General features: G+C 28.4%; 1 protein-coding gene across 1 annotated transcript in view; it reads left to right on the top strand.

Annotated features, from left to right (window-relative positions):
- LOC142223655 (centrosomal protein of 104 kDa-like) overlaps nucleotides 1–18,748 on the top strand; it is a 99,877-nt gene that overhangs the window by 63,788 nt on the left and 17,341 nt on the right. The window contains exon 2 of the mRNA XM_075293506.1: nucleotides 16,513–16,680. Coding sequence (XP_075149621.1) covers nucleotides 16,513–16,680 — 168 coding nt within the window. The remainder of the gene's footprint in view (nucleotides 1–16,512; nucleotides 16,681–18,748) is intronic.

Here is an 18,748-nt window from a genome sequence, read left to right as displayed (position 1 = left end):
TTTTTTTTCTATGGAAATAAATTATTTCGATAGAAATAAAAATTTTCTATAGAAATAAAATTTTGACAAAATTTTGTATAGAAATAAAATTTTGACAAAATTTTGTATAGAAATAAAATGTTGACAAAATTTTTTATAGAGATAAAATGTTGACAAATTTTTCCATAGAAATAAAATTTTGACAAAATTACTGTAGAAATAAAATTTTCTATAGAATAGAGTTAAATTAACTTTAGTGCTCTGGAGGGTTCACTGTGTTTTGAGTGTATAATTTATATATTATAAAATAATTTATCATTATTAATCACACTCAGTCTTATTGTTTCCTTTATTTAATATATATGATAGAATCATTACAAACATATAGGCAAACCCCAATGAAACCTCAAACCATTAAATAAGCTATTCTTGGAACCTTGTATATGTAGGCTTCAGTTCACTATATAAGGACAGTGATCGATTGTAACTTCACAACACAATTCTTTGGTATACAGTGAAAAGAACACGATTGTCGTAGAAAATGAATTTTTTAAATATCTTCGCATTCATAGCCATTGTCCTGGCTGTATTAACAACTCAAATCGATGCCAAAGGCAAAGGCAAAGGAAAAGGTAGAGGCGGTGGTGGAAATAGAGGACATGCATGGAGAGCAGGAGTAAGTTTTTCATTTATAAGTTTATATTAAATCTTCCATTGTCTTAACTTTCTAAATTTGTTTCCAGTCGCACGTTGCTGGTCAAGCCGTTCAAGGTGTTGGAGCTGAAATAGTTCGCCAAATCGGTTAAAGTTTATTCCTGCTCGAAAATCCATTTTACCCTAGGCCCAAGGGAATAACAAAAAAATGTCTTTACTATTTTTATAAGCGAAATAAATGTTCTATGATAAAATTAAATTTTTTATTAAAATATAAATTGTTCGTTTATTGAAGTCGTCCTAGACTATTTTAACGTACTAAAGAACAAAACATGCCCGTTTCCAAAGGTTTTGTCTTTCCACTAATGATGTTGGTATTGATTCTGAGCCAAAGAAGGGGAGAATTAAAGTAGGGATAAATTGAAGACACAATTCTCTTTTTAATTTGAGTTTTGCGTACTTGATTCTAGGAAAATTTTAATTTATTGGGGTTTCAGCATTTTTATTTATGTACTATTCAAGTCCTTTAAAATCACGTTAATGACAACTTAAATTTGCAAATTCAGTGTTGACCTCAGGTTGAAATTATGCTATGTTTGAAGTGAAAAACGACTTTTAAATAAAGTGTTGAAAAACATGTTCTATTCTTGAACGCTTTTTTGCTATGTAGCCGAGGTAAAAAAGTCAACAAATTTAAAGAATTATTAAAGCCAAGATTCATGTAAATGTTAATCATCATGTAAATATAATAATTTAATCATCAAATCAGAGAAATGCGTGTTCTATGCTAAGCAAAATTCGCAATTTTGCCTCACGGTAATATATTTTTTTTCAGTGCAGGAAAATTTCGTATTTTGAGTACAAACATTTTGATTCAAATTTGTAAAAATATCTTTAGCCCAGAACGAAGTTCAAGATGGACACATTTTTGAAAAAATTGAGTAAAAATTTATTCTTCATTTTTTCCACGTAAGTACACTGAAAAACAGGGAGAAAATTTTGATTAATTTTAGAAAATTTAGAATAGTTTTAGAACATTTTAACTAAACAGTATTACAAACGATGACATCACGCCGATTTCACAAAAATAAGTAAATAATTTTTGACAAATTCAAGAAAATTTATTAGACATAATTAACTTTTTTTTCGCTTGTTAAAGAAAATTCTATAGTTTAAAAAATTTTTATATGAAACAAAAATCAATCAGAAAAAATTACCCAGCAAAAAAATTTGGAAGTTCTTCCAAAGGTGCAACTTTAAAAGCACTTCCAGATGATGCACTCCCAATGGTGTTCTTTATTTTAACTACCCAGGAAGTTCTTTTCATTCAATTTTTTATAACATGCTTTTTTCATACTTTTAATGGGTAATTTTAACTTTTTTTGTTTCAAATTAGTTAAAAACAGACTAAGAATTCATAAAATGGTACAACTTATTTAAATTTTGTTCAAAAAAAAATTTAAATCCAATCTGTAAAAATTGTGAATTTTTGAAATTATTTGAAGTCAAACGTTTCATACAAGCGTTAGAATCCATTAAAAATTATAAAAAAATATAAAAATTATTTATTTGACAAATTATCCCAGAATTTTTTAATTTATATCCAAAATATTGAATTCAGATCACACCTAAAGAAGTGATGCAAATTCAGTGCAACGGCTGTTGAAATGGAGGACTTCCGTCCTATGACAAGTCCGTGTTAAATTCATCGCTTCTGCGTGAATTTTGCACCACTTGCGGATCCGAAAAGAACATTTTCATTACATTTTTGACGACGCTTTTTTTGCTGGGTAATAGTATACATTTTTTTTAATTGAACCATTTAATTTTTTAATTAACTTTCAATTAATTTTTTTAATTGATACTATCATATCTGGGATTGAAGACATTTTTGGATCAATTAATTTCTTGATTGAAGACAAAAAATATTTTGTTTGTGTGCAATTGGGGTTCAAAATTGGAAGTATGTATTTTGTGTCATACGAAGTTCAAGATGGGCGGATTAGTAGTCAAGTTAACCCGCCATATGCAATAAAGCCTACTTTTGCCATATAAATTCATTCGATAAACTGTCAATAAATTGTTTTGCATATGAGCATACAAATTTCAATTTTGCAAAAATTATTGAAGCGAAGGTAACTTGTTCATACAGTCGAAAATTTAATTAAAGCATCATAATTTCCATGAAATAAAATAAAGTTAAATTGGATTTTTTAGTTAAAATTTGTCTTGTTTTAAAGTGAACTCACCAGGAAGAAATATTTTGGTAATTTTAAAAATCTTAGATTAATTTTAGAAAATTTTATTTAAACTTTGACACAATTTTCCATAGAAATAAAATTTTCTACAGAAATTAAATGATGAAAAAAATTTCTATAGAAAAAATTTTTGACAAAATTTTCTATAGAAATACAATTTTAAAAATTTTTTTAGGCGTCCCTATATAAATATAAACATTCACCCTTATTCCTGAAGTCGCCCTCGCTCTCGCCGTCGCTTTTTGTCGTCTGTCGCTTTTAAGTCGTCTCGTCATTCATTTGGTATTCCTGCGAAGTGGCGACGGCGACGACGACGATTACTTTTTGTACCAATTACAATACTCGGTAATAAAAGGCCGATATCACTAGAAAACAATCAGCTGATGTGCAAAAAAAGAATTTTAATTTTTTCGGTTTAAAATATTTTTATTTCTGACGCAAGTCTAAGTCGGAAAATCAAAAAAATATTTAATTTGACGCGGGAAAATGTGGATATATATATTCGAGGACAGTTAAAGCTTCCAAAACTACAAAAATGGCGACGACGCTGAGATCAATGGCACAAGGATCATCGTGAAAGAAAACAATCAGCTGATGTGCAAAACTGAATTTTAATTATTTGCGTTTAAAATGCTGTTTGTTTGTAATCCAATGTTGACTTGGAAAATCAAAATAAATGATAAATTTGACTCGGGAAATGATTTAGATATCTACATTAGGACAATAACAACATCCGGCATATACAATTGGAACGACGTTGACATTATGTGTCCAAGGATCATTCAAAGTTCGACACAATTGTTACCTAAGTTTGGTGCTAAATAAAATACATTGGCCTTGAAGGATTTCTATTAAAAATAAATGGAATTGAAAATCAACACGTTTACTTTAATTGTACAGTGTTATTTTCTATGATTTCAATGTGATGACCATAACTGCTATATATACTGATTTTCCCCATTTTTTTGTAATTGTTGAAGATTAGTCACTTTACCTCTTACCAATTTCCATTTTTTACATTTATTTTTCAATTGTTCGATTAATAAAGTCTAAAAAACTTCTTCAAAAATTAAACACTAAACTCGTCGCTGGTAAATTTAAAGGCGACAAAAAGCGACGATGTTGGCGACAAAAAGCGACACCAGGAATACCGATTTTCTTCGATAGCAGAATATATCGACGAACGGAATACCAATTAGTGGCGACTGACGAAAAGCGACAAAAAGCGACGGCGAGGGCGACTTCAGGAATAAGGGCGATTATTGACAAATTCAAGAAAATTAATTAGACATAATTATTTTCTTTTCACTTGTTTAGGAAAGTGTAAAGGAAAAAATTGGAGTTAAAAATTGCAAAAATATTTTTAGTGCCATATGAAGTTCAAGATGGTTGCATTATTAGTAAAATTTACACGTTTTTTTTCATTAAATGAGTATCCTAAATTTACTACTACTTTCCAACATTATTCCAAATAAAATTTCTTTATTTTAAATTAATTTATAAATTTATTTAACTTTTGTTTTTTTTTTTTCTAAAGAAAAATAAATTTTTAATGGCAATAAATGACAGATCTCTTCAAGTTTTCTAAAGAATTTGGTCTTAGATGAATAATTGGACCTTAACCGATTTGTCGAACTATCTCGATTCCTCCCATTCCTTGAACGGCCTGACCAGCCACATGAGCCTTTTGGAAAAGAATATTCGATTTTATTGGAGAAGATAACAAGATCCATAATGAAAAAAAAAAAAAACAACTTACTCCTGCTCTCCATGCATGAGAACATGGAGAGCCTTTACCTTTAGCATCGATTTGAGTCGTGAAGATAGCCAGGACAATGGCTATCAATGCAAATATATTTAAGAAATTAATTTTCCAATACAGAAATGTGTTATTATGACAATAGAAAAGTTTGTTCTAAAGTTCCAAGTAAAAATGCTCTTTAATATAATCCCAAACAGAGAGACATAGTCATAGGCTGCATTAAAAAAATACCACTGGGGTTTGAGGTTTACAATCGACTTCATTTATTCGCACTCATATGTTATGACTCAAATATTCATAGCAGTAGTGCACTGAGGAAAAGCATGCCCGGTCGTAAAGATTTTGCCTTTACACTAATGATTTTGGTATTGATTCCGAGCCACAGAAACGGAGGATTGAAGTAAGGGTACTTTGAAGACCCAATTATCTTTTAAAGTTGAGTTTTGCATACTTGATTCTAGGAAATAAATTTTAATTTATTAGTTTTTTCATAAAAGTTTTTTAAAAGCTTGTTAACGAAAATTGAGATTTCCAATTTCAGACTAAACTTCAAAAACATATTATGCTATGTTTTATGTAAAAATCGTCGTCTTCATTTCGTTCATTTCATTCACTTCATTTCGTCCATTTCATTCACTTCATTTCGTCCATTTCATTCATTCATTTCATTCATTTCATTCATTTCATTCATTTCATTCATTTCATTCATTTCATTCATTTCATTCATTTCATTCATTTCATTCATTTCATTCATTTCATTCATTTCATTCATTTCATTCATTTCATTCATTTCATTCATTTCATTCATTTCATTCATTTCATTCATTTCATTCATTTCATTCATTTCATTCATTTCATTCATTTCATTCATTTCATTCATTTCATTCATTTCATTCATTTCATTCATTTCATTCATTTCATTCATTTCATTCATTTCATTCATTTCATTCATTTCATTCATTTCATTCATTTCATTCATTTCATTCATTTCATTCATTTCATTCATTTCATTCATTTCATTCATTTCATTCATTTCATTCATTTCATTCATTTCATTCATTTCATTCATTTCATTCACTTCATTTCGTCCATTTCATTCATTTCATTCACTTCATTTCGACCATTTCATTCATTTCGTTCATTTCATTCACTTTATTCATTTCATTTCATTCACTTCATTCATTTCAATTATTTTCAATTAAATAATTGAGCTTTCCTAATGTGTTGTCAACTCTTTTTATGAATCACATTCAAATGTAAATTGCGAAATTCTTGGAGTAACCACATAAACTCATAATGTGAAATCTAAATATAACATAAAACCATCTAATCGTTTCTTATCTATAAATCGCACGATTCCTTATAATACCCAAAAGAGATCGCCTATATAAAGAGACGGGATCGCTTTTAATTTCAAGTCAAAATCTTTGGATATCTAATCAAGGCAATATCATTTCAATATGAATTTATTGAATTTGTTCGCATTCATGGCCATAGTTTTGGCCATATTCACTGTTCAAATTGAAGCAAAGGGCAAAGGTGGCAGAAGAGGAGGAGGAGGAGGGAACCGAGATCATGTGTGGGATGCTGGAGTAAATATTTTATTCCCAATTTAATGTCCTTTTAAGTACTTACTTAATTTGTACGGACTTAATTTGTTTTTAGGCTCACATTGCTGGAAAAGCAGTTCAAGGAGTAGGAGCTGAGATAGTTCGTCAAATTGGTTAAATTGCTGACAAATTGACATACGAAAAAACGTTATAATTGTCTTGAATAAATTTGAGCATAGTAAATGTGAGTTTTTTTGGTGATTCGGAAAAAAACGGACATTAATTGGATGATTATTGAGATGATCCACACTTTGGTATGGTTTAGTACCGACCATCCTCTCCAAAATACCTCGTCCCCAAAATAATCTACCAAAATTTTATGAAAAAAATTACCAAAAATCTACTAAACTTAAAAAAAATCAAAATATCTTTCTATGGAAAATTTCGTCAAAATTTTATTTCTATAGAAGATTTTGTTAAAATTTTATACATATAGAAAATTTTGTCAACATTTTATTTCTATAGAAAATTTTGTCTACATTTTTTTCTATAGATAATTTTGTCAAAATTTTATATCTATAGAAAATTTTGTCAAAATTTTATTTCTATAGAAAATTTTGTCAAATTTTTATTTCTATAGAAAATTATTGCAAATTTTTTTTCTATAGAAAATTTTGTCTAAATTTTATTTCTATAGAAAATTTTGTCATAATTTTAGTGCTATAGAAAATTTTGTCATAATTTTAGTGCTATAGAAAATTATCGCAAATTTATTTTCTGTAGAAAATGTTGTCAAAATTTTATTTCTATAGAAAATGTTGTCATAATTTTGGTTCTATAGAAAATTTTGTCAATATTTTATTTCTATAGAAAATTTTGTCAAAATTTTATTTCTATAGAAAATTTTGTCATAATTTTAGTGCTATAGAAAATTTTGTCAAAATTTTATTTCTATAGAAAATTTTGTCAAAATTTTATTTCTATAGAAAATTTTGTCATAATTTTAGTTCTATAGAAAATTTTGTCAACATTTTATTTCTATAGAAAAATTTTTCATAGTTTTATTTCTATAGAAAATTTTGTCAAAATTTTACATAAATATATTACCCGATTTTCACAAATTTGGATACATTACCCTTACTAATTGAGCTATTCCTCTTTTTTAATAATGGACTCAATAGTAGTGGCCTACTCTGTAGGTGTAAAATAACCCAGCAAAAAAATTTGGAAGTTCTTCCAAAGGCACAACTTTAAAAGCACTTCCAATGATTTTCGTTATGTTAACTACCCAGGAAGTTCTTTTAATTCAATTTTTTATAACTTGGTTTGTTCATACTTTTAATGGGTAATTTTAACTTTTTTTTGTTTCAAATAGGTTAAAAACAGAGTAAGAATTCATAAAATGGTACAAATCATTTAAATTTTGTCGAAAAAAAATGCTAAATCCAATCTAAAAAAATTGTGAATTTTTGAAAATATTTGAAGACAAACGTTTCCGACGAGCGTTAGAATCAATTAAAAATTATAAAAAAATATAAAAACTATTTATTTGACAAAATATCACAGAATTTTTTAAGTTACATCCAAAACATTGAATTCGGATCACACCTAAAGAAGTGATGCAAATTCAGTGCAACGGCTGTTGAAATGGAGAACTTCCGTCCTATGACAAGCCCATGTTAAATTCATCGCTTCTGCGTCAATTTTGCACCACTTCCGGATCCAAAAAGAACATTTTCATTACTTTTTTGGCGACGCTTTTTTTGCAGGGAAAGTATGGCTCCTAATATCAGGCGTTTCTGTTCAGATTTCGATAAAGCTCCCATAAACATGTAGTCCTTAATTTGCTTAAATAAGGAAATACGGGTTATTTCCCAAACCTATTTCAATGATACCCAGTGTTGCCAGGGGAAAATTTCGGACAAAAAAGTTCTCTACTTTTCCCTCCAAAAAATTTTCCCTACAATATTTTTCGTTAATTTCTAACAAAATTCATAAAAAAATAAATAGTTCTGTGTGCTTTATTATCTTAAAACATATAGTTCCCTTCAAGAGCGATACAACGATTAAAATGACCTTACAATTTTTTGATACCATTTTGGTAGTACTCCTTCGGTTTTGCCTCAAAATAGGCCTCAGTTTCGGCGATCACCTCTTCATTGCAGCCAAATTTTTTCCCTGCGAGCATCCTTTTGAGGTCTGAGAACAAGAAAAAGTCGCTGGGGGCCAGATCTGGAGAATACGGTGGGTGGGGAAGCAATTCGAGGCCCAATTCATGAATTTTTGCCATCGTTATCAATGATTTGTGGCACGGTGCGTTGTCTTGGTGGAACAATAATTTTTTCTTCATCATATGGGGCCGTTTTACCGCGATTTCGACCTTCAAACGCTCCAATAACGCCATATAATAGTCACTGTTGATGGTTTTTTCCTTCTCAAGATAATCGATACAAATTATTCTATGCGCATCCCAAAAAACAGAGGCCATTACTTTGCCAGCGGACTTTTGAGTCTTTCCACGCTTCGGAGACGGTTCACCGGTCGCTGTCCACTCAGCCGACTGTCGATTGGACTCAGGAGTGTAGTGATGGAGCCATGTTTCATTTATTGTCACATATCGACGGAAAAACTCGGGTGTATTACGAGTTAACAGCTGCAAACACCGCTCAGAATCATCAACAAGTTGTTGTTTTTGGTCAAATGTGAGCTCGCGCGGCACCCATTTTGCACAGAGCTTCCGCATATCCAAATATTTATGAATGATATGACCAACACGTTCCTTTGATATCTTTAAGGCCTCTGCTATCTCGATCAACTTCATTTTACGGTCATTCAAAACCATTTTGTGGATTTTTTTTTGATGTTTTCGTCGGTAACCACCTCTTTCGGGTGTCCACTGCGTTCACCGTCCTCTGTGCTCATTTCACCACGCTTGAATTTTGCATACCAATCAATTATTGTTGATTTCCCTGGGGCAGAGTCCGGAAACTCATTATCAAGCCAAGTTTTTGGTTCCACCGTATTTTTTTTATTTTATCAAAACAAGAAATTCCTTTTTTTCCATTTTTTCACAATAACAAAAGTTGCTCCACAAAAGACGCTCTACCTCACAAACTAATTGACTTACAGACGTCAAATTTTGACACGAATCATTTGAAGGTTGGTACTATATAAAAATAATATGCATTTAATACTAGCGACGCCATCTATGTGTCAGAACGGGGACTTATCAGCCAACCTGTTATATTAAGTAAAAATAAATTTGTATTAGCGCCACGGTTGCCACAGTTGGTAGAATTCTACGAAAAATAGAAGTTTTTTTCTGTTTGGTTGATTGGTAGAGTTCTTAATATTTTGTTAGATCAAATCTCTATAGAAATAAAATTTTGGAAAAAATCGACCTTTTTGTAATGTTTTTTCAAGTTCGGCATCTTGAAAAACCACGAATTTATTATTTTGGAAAAAAAATTCTATAAAATAAAATTTTGTTGAGAAAATTTTCTATAGAAATAAAATTTTGATAAAATTGACAAATTTTCTATAGAAAAAAATTTTGATAAAATTTTCTATAGCAATAAAATTTTGATAAAATTTTGTATAGCAATAAAATTTTGATAAAATTTTCTATAGAAATAAAATTTTGATCAAAAGTTCTATGGAAATTAAATTTTTACCAAATTTTCGATATAAATAACATTTTTACCAAATTTTTGATATAAATAACATTTTGAGGAAAAATTCTATAGAAATAAAATTTTTAGAACATGTTCTACACGCACAGAAAAACCATGATGTCTGCGTTGGTACATTTGATGGGCACGAAATAAATATGGAACGATTACTTATTGTTGAAATTGAACCAAAATAGAGTGTATACAATTATTCGATTTTTGCTTTCACGATATTATAAATACAAATAAACAATGACTTAGTTTATAAATAAATAAAAACAAACAAATAAATGTAATTTTGTGTTTTCTTTTCTCAAGTGGCGTCCTTTTTTCGACGATGAAAAACGTTTTTTCATAAAGATCAAAACATTTTAGGTTGTGACCATGTTCTTTTAACTAGGAGAAAAACATTTTTAATGAATACCATAACATTTTAAATCGTTACCATTGCCTTTTCATTCGAACAAAATTCTTTTTATCAATATAATAACATTATAGATGAGGACAATTATATTTTTCTTAGAATCATGTTCACTGAGCCAACATGGTTGCAGGTTAAAATGTTACATGGTCGCCGCAAAAATAGCTTCTATCATATTATTTTGCTCTTCAAATATGATTGTGACAATCATGTTTCTTCTCTGCTTGTATGGAATTACAATTTGAGAAAATTTTCTATAGAAATAAAATTTTGACAAAATTTTCTATAGAAATAAAATTTTGACAAAATTTTCTATAGAAATAAAATTTTGACAAAATTTTCTATAGAAATAAAATTATGACAAAATTTTCTATAGAAATAAAATTTCGACAAAATTTTCTATAGAAAAAAAATTTGCGATAATTTTCTATAGAAATAAAATTTTGACAAATTTTTCTATAGGAATAAAGTTTTGACAGAATTTTCTACAGGAATAAAATTTTAACAACATTTTCTATAAAAATATATGTTTGGTAGATTTGTGGTAATATTTTCTTCAAAATTTGGAAATTTTGGAATAAAATTTTAACAACATTTTCTATAAAAATATATTTTTGGTAGATTTGTGGTAAGATTTTCTTCAAAATTTGGAAATTTTGGAATAAAATGTTAACAACATTTTCTATAAAAATATATTTTTGGTAGATTTGTGGTAAGATTTTCTTCAAAATTTGGAAATTTTTTTTGCGCGAGTGGTGACCGTGTTGACCACACATTGTTAAAGATCAAGCCTTGCAGGCTTCTAATTTCTAGAGCCACCAAAATGTAAAACTTAATAAAAATTGTGTTGAGTAGAAAAGTCCCTATATTTAAGATTTACATAAAGCACCAAACAAATTTGAATCAGTTGAGGTGGTATCGAAAATGTACATCTACAAATTGGAGGAGCGTCCCGCCTGAATTTGGACTTTCCTTAATTGTTTTTAATTGTATGCAAAGATTTTTTTTCGTCCAAAGAAAACTTTGTTTGTTTTAAATTTCGTTTCTTACAAAAGAAAACTTTTCTTTATGTGAAGAAACCTAAGCCAGCTGATTTTAATTATTTTATTGTATCAAACACACACACACCCAAGCAAACCATCCAATAAGAACATTCGAATTTGAAAAAAATTATTTATTTAAAGTGGCATTTATACAGTGATAGTACTATGAATAACACTATTCATCTTTATTCGAAGGACTCATTTGGCTAGCAGTGCGGACAGTTTCGGCAAGGACACCTTCAACAGCTTTACCAACAATATGTTTCTAGATTAATTACACGACGAATATCAATGATGGATTAATTAAATTAAGAAGTTAACTTCTAGATACTTACACCCACATCCACCAAAATATGTGTTCTGCTTGGTTTTGGTTTTGATCTCTTACGGGCTTCAATTTGTGTGGTGAATATTGCCAGGATAACGGCAATTAAAATAAAAATTTTCAAGAAATGCATTCTTTTTTTTTTTTGTATATTAACAGATCTTCAATAAAACAAATCAAATTATTTTCTGATTCTTCTGAGCTTTACATCCCCTTTTATATAAAATGGATCTATGTGAATTTTAATATTATTTGTGTGAAGTAATGCTATGTACGAGGTCCGACCCAAAAAATAACCTTTAATTTCAAATTGAAATTGAAGAAATTGGAATCGAATCGGAAGTAGTTTGCTCCTCCAAGAGGCATCGAAAGTCAAATCTGGGTTTCGGTTTACATAGGGACTATGTGTATATATATATACGTATATACGTATATATATATATATATATATATATATATATATATATATATATATATATATATATATATATATATATATATATATATATATATATATATATATATATATATATATATATATATATATAAAATTTTCTTAAAATTTTATTTCAATAGAAAACTTTCTCAAAATTTTAGTTCTATAGAAAATTTTGTCAAAATTTTATTTCTATAGAAAAATTTTGTCAAAATTTTATTTCTATAGAAAATTGTGTCAAAATTTTATTTCTATAGAAAATTTTGTCAAAATTTTATTTCTATAGAAAACTTTGTCAAAATTTTATTTCTATAGAAAAATTTTGTCAAAATTTTATTTCTATAGAAAATTGTGTCAAAATTTTATTTCTATAGAAAATTTTTTCAAAATCTTTTTTCTATAGAAGATTTTGTCAAAATTTTATTTCTATAGAAAATTTTGTTAACATTTTATTTCTATAGAAAATTTTGTCAAAATTTTATTTCTATAGAAAATTTTGTCAACATTTTATTTTTATAGAAAATTTTGTCAAAATTTTATTTCTATGGAAATTTTTTTCACTTTTTATTTATATAGAAAATTTTGTCAAAATTTTATTTCTATAGAAAATTTTGTCAAAATTTTATTTCTATAGAAAATTTTCTCAAAATTTTATTTCTATAGAAAATTTTCTCAAAATTTTATTTCTATAGAAAATTTTCTCAAAATTTTATTTCTATAGAAAATTTTGTCAAATATTTATTTCTATAGTAAATTTTCTCAAAATTTTATTTCAATAGAAAATTTTCTCATTTCATTTTGTTTGTTATTGTTGTCTTCTCTTCAATCGTTATTGTTGTTTTTTTTATCTCAGCTTAAAGCCATGCATTGACTAAACTGCAAGTGTAGCTTAACCAACAGAGGAAAAGTATGCTTGTCAAATTTATTTGGGCAAAGCCCTATAGACTGCAAGATGGTTGGATGTACACATGTTTCGGAATTACCACATTCCTCATCAGCATCCTCTACTTGCAGCAAAACTATCAACCAATTATCAGAATAAATTCGGGTAATTCACTCAACCCAAAGTGAACTACACTTTAACCTCCCGAAAAAGGGTTTGATAGTCGGCTACTGCCTAAACAGTTTTGCTGCAAGTAGAGGATGCTGATGAGGAATGTGGTAATTCCGAAACAGCTGTACATCCAACCATCTTGCAGTCTATAGGGCTTTGCCCAAATAAATTTGACAAGCATACTTTTCCTCTGTTGGTTAAGCTACACTTGTAGTTTAGTCAATGCATGGCTTTAAGCTGAGATAAAAAAAAAACAACAAAATATTATTTCTATAGAAAATTTTCTCAAAATATTATTTCTATAGAAAATTTTGTCAAATTTTTTTTCTATAGAAAATTTTATCAAAATTTTATTTCTATAGAAAATTTTGTTAAAATTTTATCTCTATAGAAAATTTTGTCAAAATTTTATTTCTGTACAAAATTTTGTCACCATTTTATTTCTATAGAAAATTTTTTTATTTATATAGAAAATTGTGTTAAAAATTTCTTTCTATAGAAAATTTTGTCAAAATTTTATTTCTATAGGAAATTTTATAATTTTTTATTTTTATAGAAAATTTTCTCAAAATTTTATTTCTATAGAAAATTTTGTCAAAATTTTATTTCTATAGAAAATTTTGTCAAAATTGGAAATTTTTTTTCACTTTTTATTTATATAGAAAATTTTGTCAAAATTTTATTTCTATAGTTTCAAGTCGATAGCTTGTTTCGTTTGGAAATTAGCGTTATTTCAACGGACGGACATCGTAAAATCGACTTCATCGTGACCCCCAATTTAAATACTTTATTCACCCAGAAAAAAAGGGGCTCTAATGCCAACTGAACATTATTTTAGTTCATGAAGTTTAGTTGATTTTAGTTAAACTTTGCACAATATGAGTAAGTGTTACTTATTTGAATAATTTTTTGCTAACTTTAATGATGTGAACTAAAAATAAGAAAAAAAGTTTTACACAAATATAGTGCACAATTTTACTAAAAAATAAAATAATTCATATTTTCCTAAAATGACAGAAGTTTGCTTAAATTGAGTTCATAAGTCTCTCAAATGAGTAAATTTTACTAAAATTGTACCTGTCATGAACTTCGTATAGCGCTAAAGACATTTTAACAATTTTTAAATCCATTTTTTCTTTCAACATATGAAATTTTCTTAAACAAGAGAAAAAAATTAATTATTTTTAATAAATTTTCTTCAATTTGACAAAAAGTATTAACTTATTTGTAACATGTTGCAATTAGAAAACTATTTTAGTTAAAATTTTCTAAAATAAACCTACATTTTCTTCAACGGTGGGTTCACTTTTTTTTGGGTATTGGATTGGAATATACTGGATAAAGGGAATGAGTTGCTTCGTTTGCACGAAAGTGCCTACAGGTGTAAAAGACTGTTTGTCATATGTTTGGGTGTAAAAATATATAAGTTTGGAACTCAAATTTTTTAACACAATATTTTTAAGTGCAAGCATATAATGTTCATATATGTTAATATGTTAATACATATTATGTTTGGGACATTAAATGCTTGGATGCAAACATATATTAATTTAGAAATAGCCTATAAACATATATGTATTTAGAAAGAGTTACCTACATACTATGCTGCAAGTACAAGAATGGAAGTGACAAATTGGCGCCTTACAAATATATATACAAAGAAAATTTCATTAAAATTTTTTTCTACCAGTGTATGCCTAAGTTGAAACATAATATGTTTGAACAATACAAACAATATTTTGTTTTGACCAATCCTGAAAATATCCATGCTTGAAGCAAAATGTGTTTGGGGCATATGTTACAGAAGCGATTTTTTTGTTTTTGAGGGTATAGTTGCCGAATTTGATTTTGTCCGATGAGAGGACATTCAAAATTGAGCAGTTTGTGTACAAAGTGGTCGGCTAATGGCCTATGGTCGCTCATCACTCGTATTCATTGGGGGTCAAAATGTCCTAAACACAGTATTGAAGCTCTGGGCAGACAAACATTTCGGCCGCAAACCATGGACATTCCATCAATACTCAGAACCATCACATTTAGCCCGCGTCAACCAAGATTGGATTAAAAAAGTGGTTTTTCGCTTTATCTCCACCGCACAATGGCCACCAAAATATGTGGATATCTATCTGTTGGCCTTTTGCACCGGGGGGCATTTTAAAAAGCAAAATTGGCGTTTCGCCGGGGATGGGCAAAATATCGCATAGCCATTATCGTGTAGTGTGTAATGACTTCTTTGGCTGTTTGAACAGCGTTGCCAGTATTGGCCCAAATTGGGAATATTTTTTAGTGGGTGAGTTTTTTCAGTTGGGGCTCGGGGTTATTTATGGGAATTTTTGTGAGGAATTCGGATGTTTGAACAGCGTTGCCAGTATTGACCCAAATTGGGGATATTTTTTAGTGCGTGAGTTTTTTTCAGTTGGGGCTCGGGGATATTTATGGGAATTTTTGTGAGGAATTCGGCTGTTTGAACACCGTTGCCAGTATTTGCCCAAATTGGGGATATTTTTTAGTGCGTGAGTTTTTTTGCAGTTGGGACTCGGGGATATTTATGGGAATTTTTGTGAGGAATTTTAATTTATATTGGAGATTTTTGGTTACAAGAGCCAGCAAAATACTGGCAACACTGCGTATGAAGGCCATAATTGGTGTCAAAGCTAGTCGAAAAATCTACAGTGATTCAGCAATTGTGAAACAAAAATGAAAAAAATTGATTACTTTACTTTGCTGCATTACATATCAACCACCCTATAGTTATTAATGAATAAATACTTTTTGAAAAAATTATAAAAAATAATAATGAACGATTATTTTGTTATGAGACCTCGTACAATTGTTTAATAGTTATGATTATTTATAGAAAATACACATGACATACGCAATATTAATACTAAATTGCGGTTAGAGTTCTCTGAGTCATTTAGGATATATTCTAGAAAAAGAAAATATTTATAACGTGCTGCAAATAAATTTATCCAGATTCAATGTTTCTGTTTTTGTCCAATTATGGTCATGGCAGGAAAATTTTACATGGTCGAACATTAATACAAAATTAAATTTCCGCACTATAAGAATACAATTTTCAAAAACTATAATTTTTTCGATTTTTTTTTTAAATTCTCGATGGCAAAAAACTCTCGTCAACTATTTATATTTTACGATTGCCAAAATCCTTTCAAAAAATCTTTGGATTTAAGTAAATTTTTGGTATATTAACCCTTGACATACATAGAGTACATATAGAAAGATATTTTTGGCAATCGTGTTTGCTTACATAAATATTTAAATATAAATCACCTTATATTTATATAAATCTTGATTATAAATAATAAAAATTTTCCTACTTTTTGTCTTTTTTGCAGACGAGGATCCTAATTACCCAGCCAGTGAACTAAACACACATGGTCCCACAGTACATGGCTGGAGGAGTGCACCAAATAGTACCATAAGCCCACACGACATTGTTCTGAGATTTCATAAACCGGCCAAAGTATATCGTATACAGTTATTAGCCCACCAATATTTGATACGTAAGTAATTTTTCAAAAAAAAAAAAAAAAATAATAATAATAATAATCGCTTCTGTAATGAAATTCAAAATTTAAATGGTTCTTACCCGATTTTACAACACTTCTGGACATGGTTGTCACTCGTGCTAAAAAAAATCTACCAACATGTAAACAAATCTTTGCCATAAACTTGCCAAATTACAAAAATAAAGTGAAAATTTTATTTCTATAGAACATTTTGTCCAAATATTATTTCTATAGAAAATTTTGTTTTCTATAGAAAATTTTGTCAAAATTTATTTCTAGAGAAAATTTTGTTAAAATTTTATTTCTGTAGAAAATTTTATCAAAATTTAGATTTCTATAGAAAATTTTGTCAAAATTTTATTTCTATAGAAAATTTTACAATTTAATTTGTATAGAAAATTTTGTCAACATTTTATTTCTATAGGAAATTTTGTAAAAATTTTATTTCTGTAGAACATTTTGTTAAAATTTTATTTCTATAGAAAATTCCGTTAAAATTTTGATTTCTATAGAAAATTTTATTTCTTTAGAAAATGTTTGTTAAAATTTTATTTCTATACAAAATTTTGCACAAATTTTATATCTATTGAAAATTTTGTCAAAATTTTATTTTTATAAAAGATTTTCGTCAAAATGTTATTTCTACAGGAAATTTTGTCAACATTTTATTTCTACAGAACATTTTGTAAAAATTTTATTTCTATAGAAAATTTTGTAAACATTTTATTTCTATATAAAATGTTGTTAAGATTTTATTTCTATAAAAAATTTTGTTAATATTTTATTTTTTGACATATTTTGTCAAAATTTTATTTCTATTGAAAATTTTGTCAAAATTTTATTTCTATAGAAAATTTTGTCAAAATTTTATTTCTGTAATCTTTTATTTCTATGGAAAATTTTGTCAAAATTTAATTTATTCTAGTTGTATGGTTGGCCTTTTAGTATAATTATTTGTAGACTTTGTAAGGCTTGAGGTCATGTTGTAATAAAACAAAATAAAATCTTAGTTTTTTATAGTGTTTTATTTTTAATTCTTTCCAATATTTCGAACACCATCGTAAACTCAGTGTAAACTCAAAAGTAGTGGCGAGCAAGTCACTTTGTCTTATTAAAAATAATAAAAATTTAATTTCCCTGAGGACAGACAACGATGGTGTTCGAAATATTGGAAAAAATTAAAAATAAAACACTGTAAAAAAACTAAGATTTTATTATGTTTTATTACAACATGCACACAGAAAACAAATTTGTTGTGACAACCAATTTTTTTGCCAACCAATTTATTTGGTTCCATCTACTACCGGAATCTACCCGATAGAATTTGTTGCCTCAACCAATTGACAGTAAAATTGGCAGTCACAACCAATATAATTGTATTTGTTTTTTTTTTATGACAGCCAACTATTGTTTGAAGTAACTGCCTTTTGAATTATCAGGGCAACCAATAAAATTGCTATCGGTACCCCATTTGAACCACGAACAGCATGCAAAATTATGCAAAAAATCATTATTTATTTTTAGTACTTTATTGTTCAATAATATAAAGGCATAAATAATACATATTTAGATATAAATTTTTTTGTAATACTAATCCGATTTTATTGTTTCCTTCAAATCGCAATGTATCTTTCGAGTTATCTTCCGAATCTATTTTGTGCGCCGGGGTGTATGGGGAAATAATCGTAACGTTCTTTTCCTCCTGTAGCTACCGCCAAGATTTTGTTGTTGAGTGAGTTGCTACGTAGACCCAATGGTTTTTGATGGGTAACGTTCAGATGTCCCGAAACGGCTACCATTGCGTATACATTTAGACAAATCCATTATTTAAGATTGAAGGACTGTTTTGATGTGCATGAGATACAAGAAACATTTGAAAATACCTCTCAGGCTGACGAAACATAGATCCACTGGTACGCATCAGAGATCAAGGAGCAGTCGAAACAATGAACTTACTTCTTTTTATTTCGTTTTGGCGATGGATGGATTAGCAGTATTCAGATTTTATTCGTATATACTATACATATTTAAGCTGAAATGTAAATTTTCAAAATATTATCGA

The sequence above is a fragment of the Haematobia irritans genome, chromosome 2, assembly GCF_050003625.1.
Source record: "Haematobia irritans isolate KBUSLIRL chromosome 2, ASM5000362v1, whole genome shotgun sequence".
Lineage (NCBI taxonomy): Eukaryota > Metazoa > Arthropoda > Insecta > Diptera > Muscidae > Haematobia > Haematobia irritans.
Note: the sequence above shows the minus strand (reverse complement) of the source record. Positions and strands in the feature narration are given on the sequence as shown.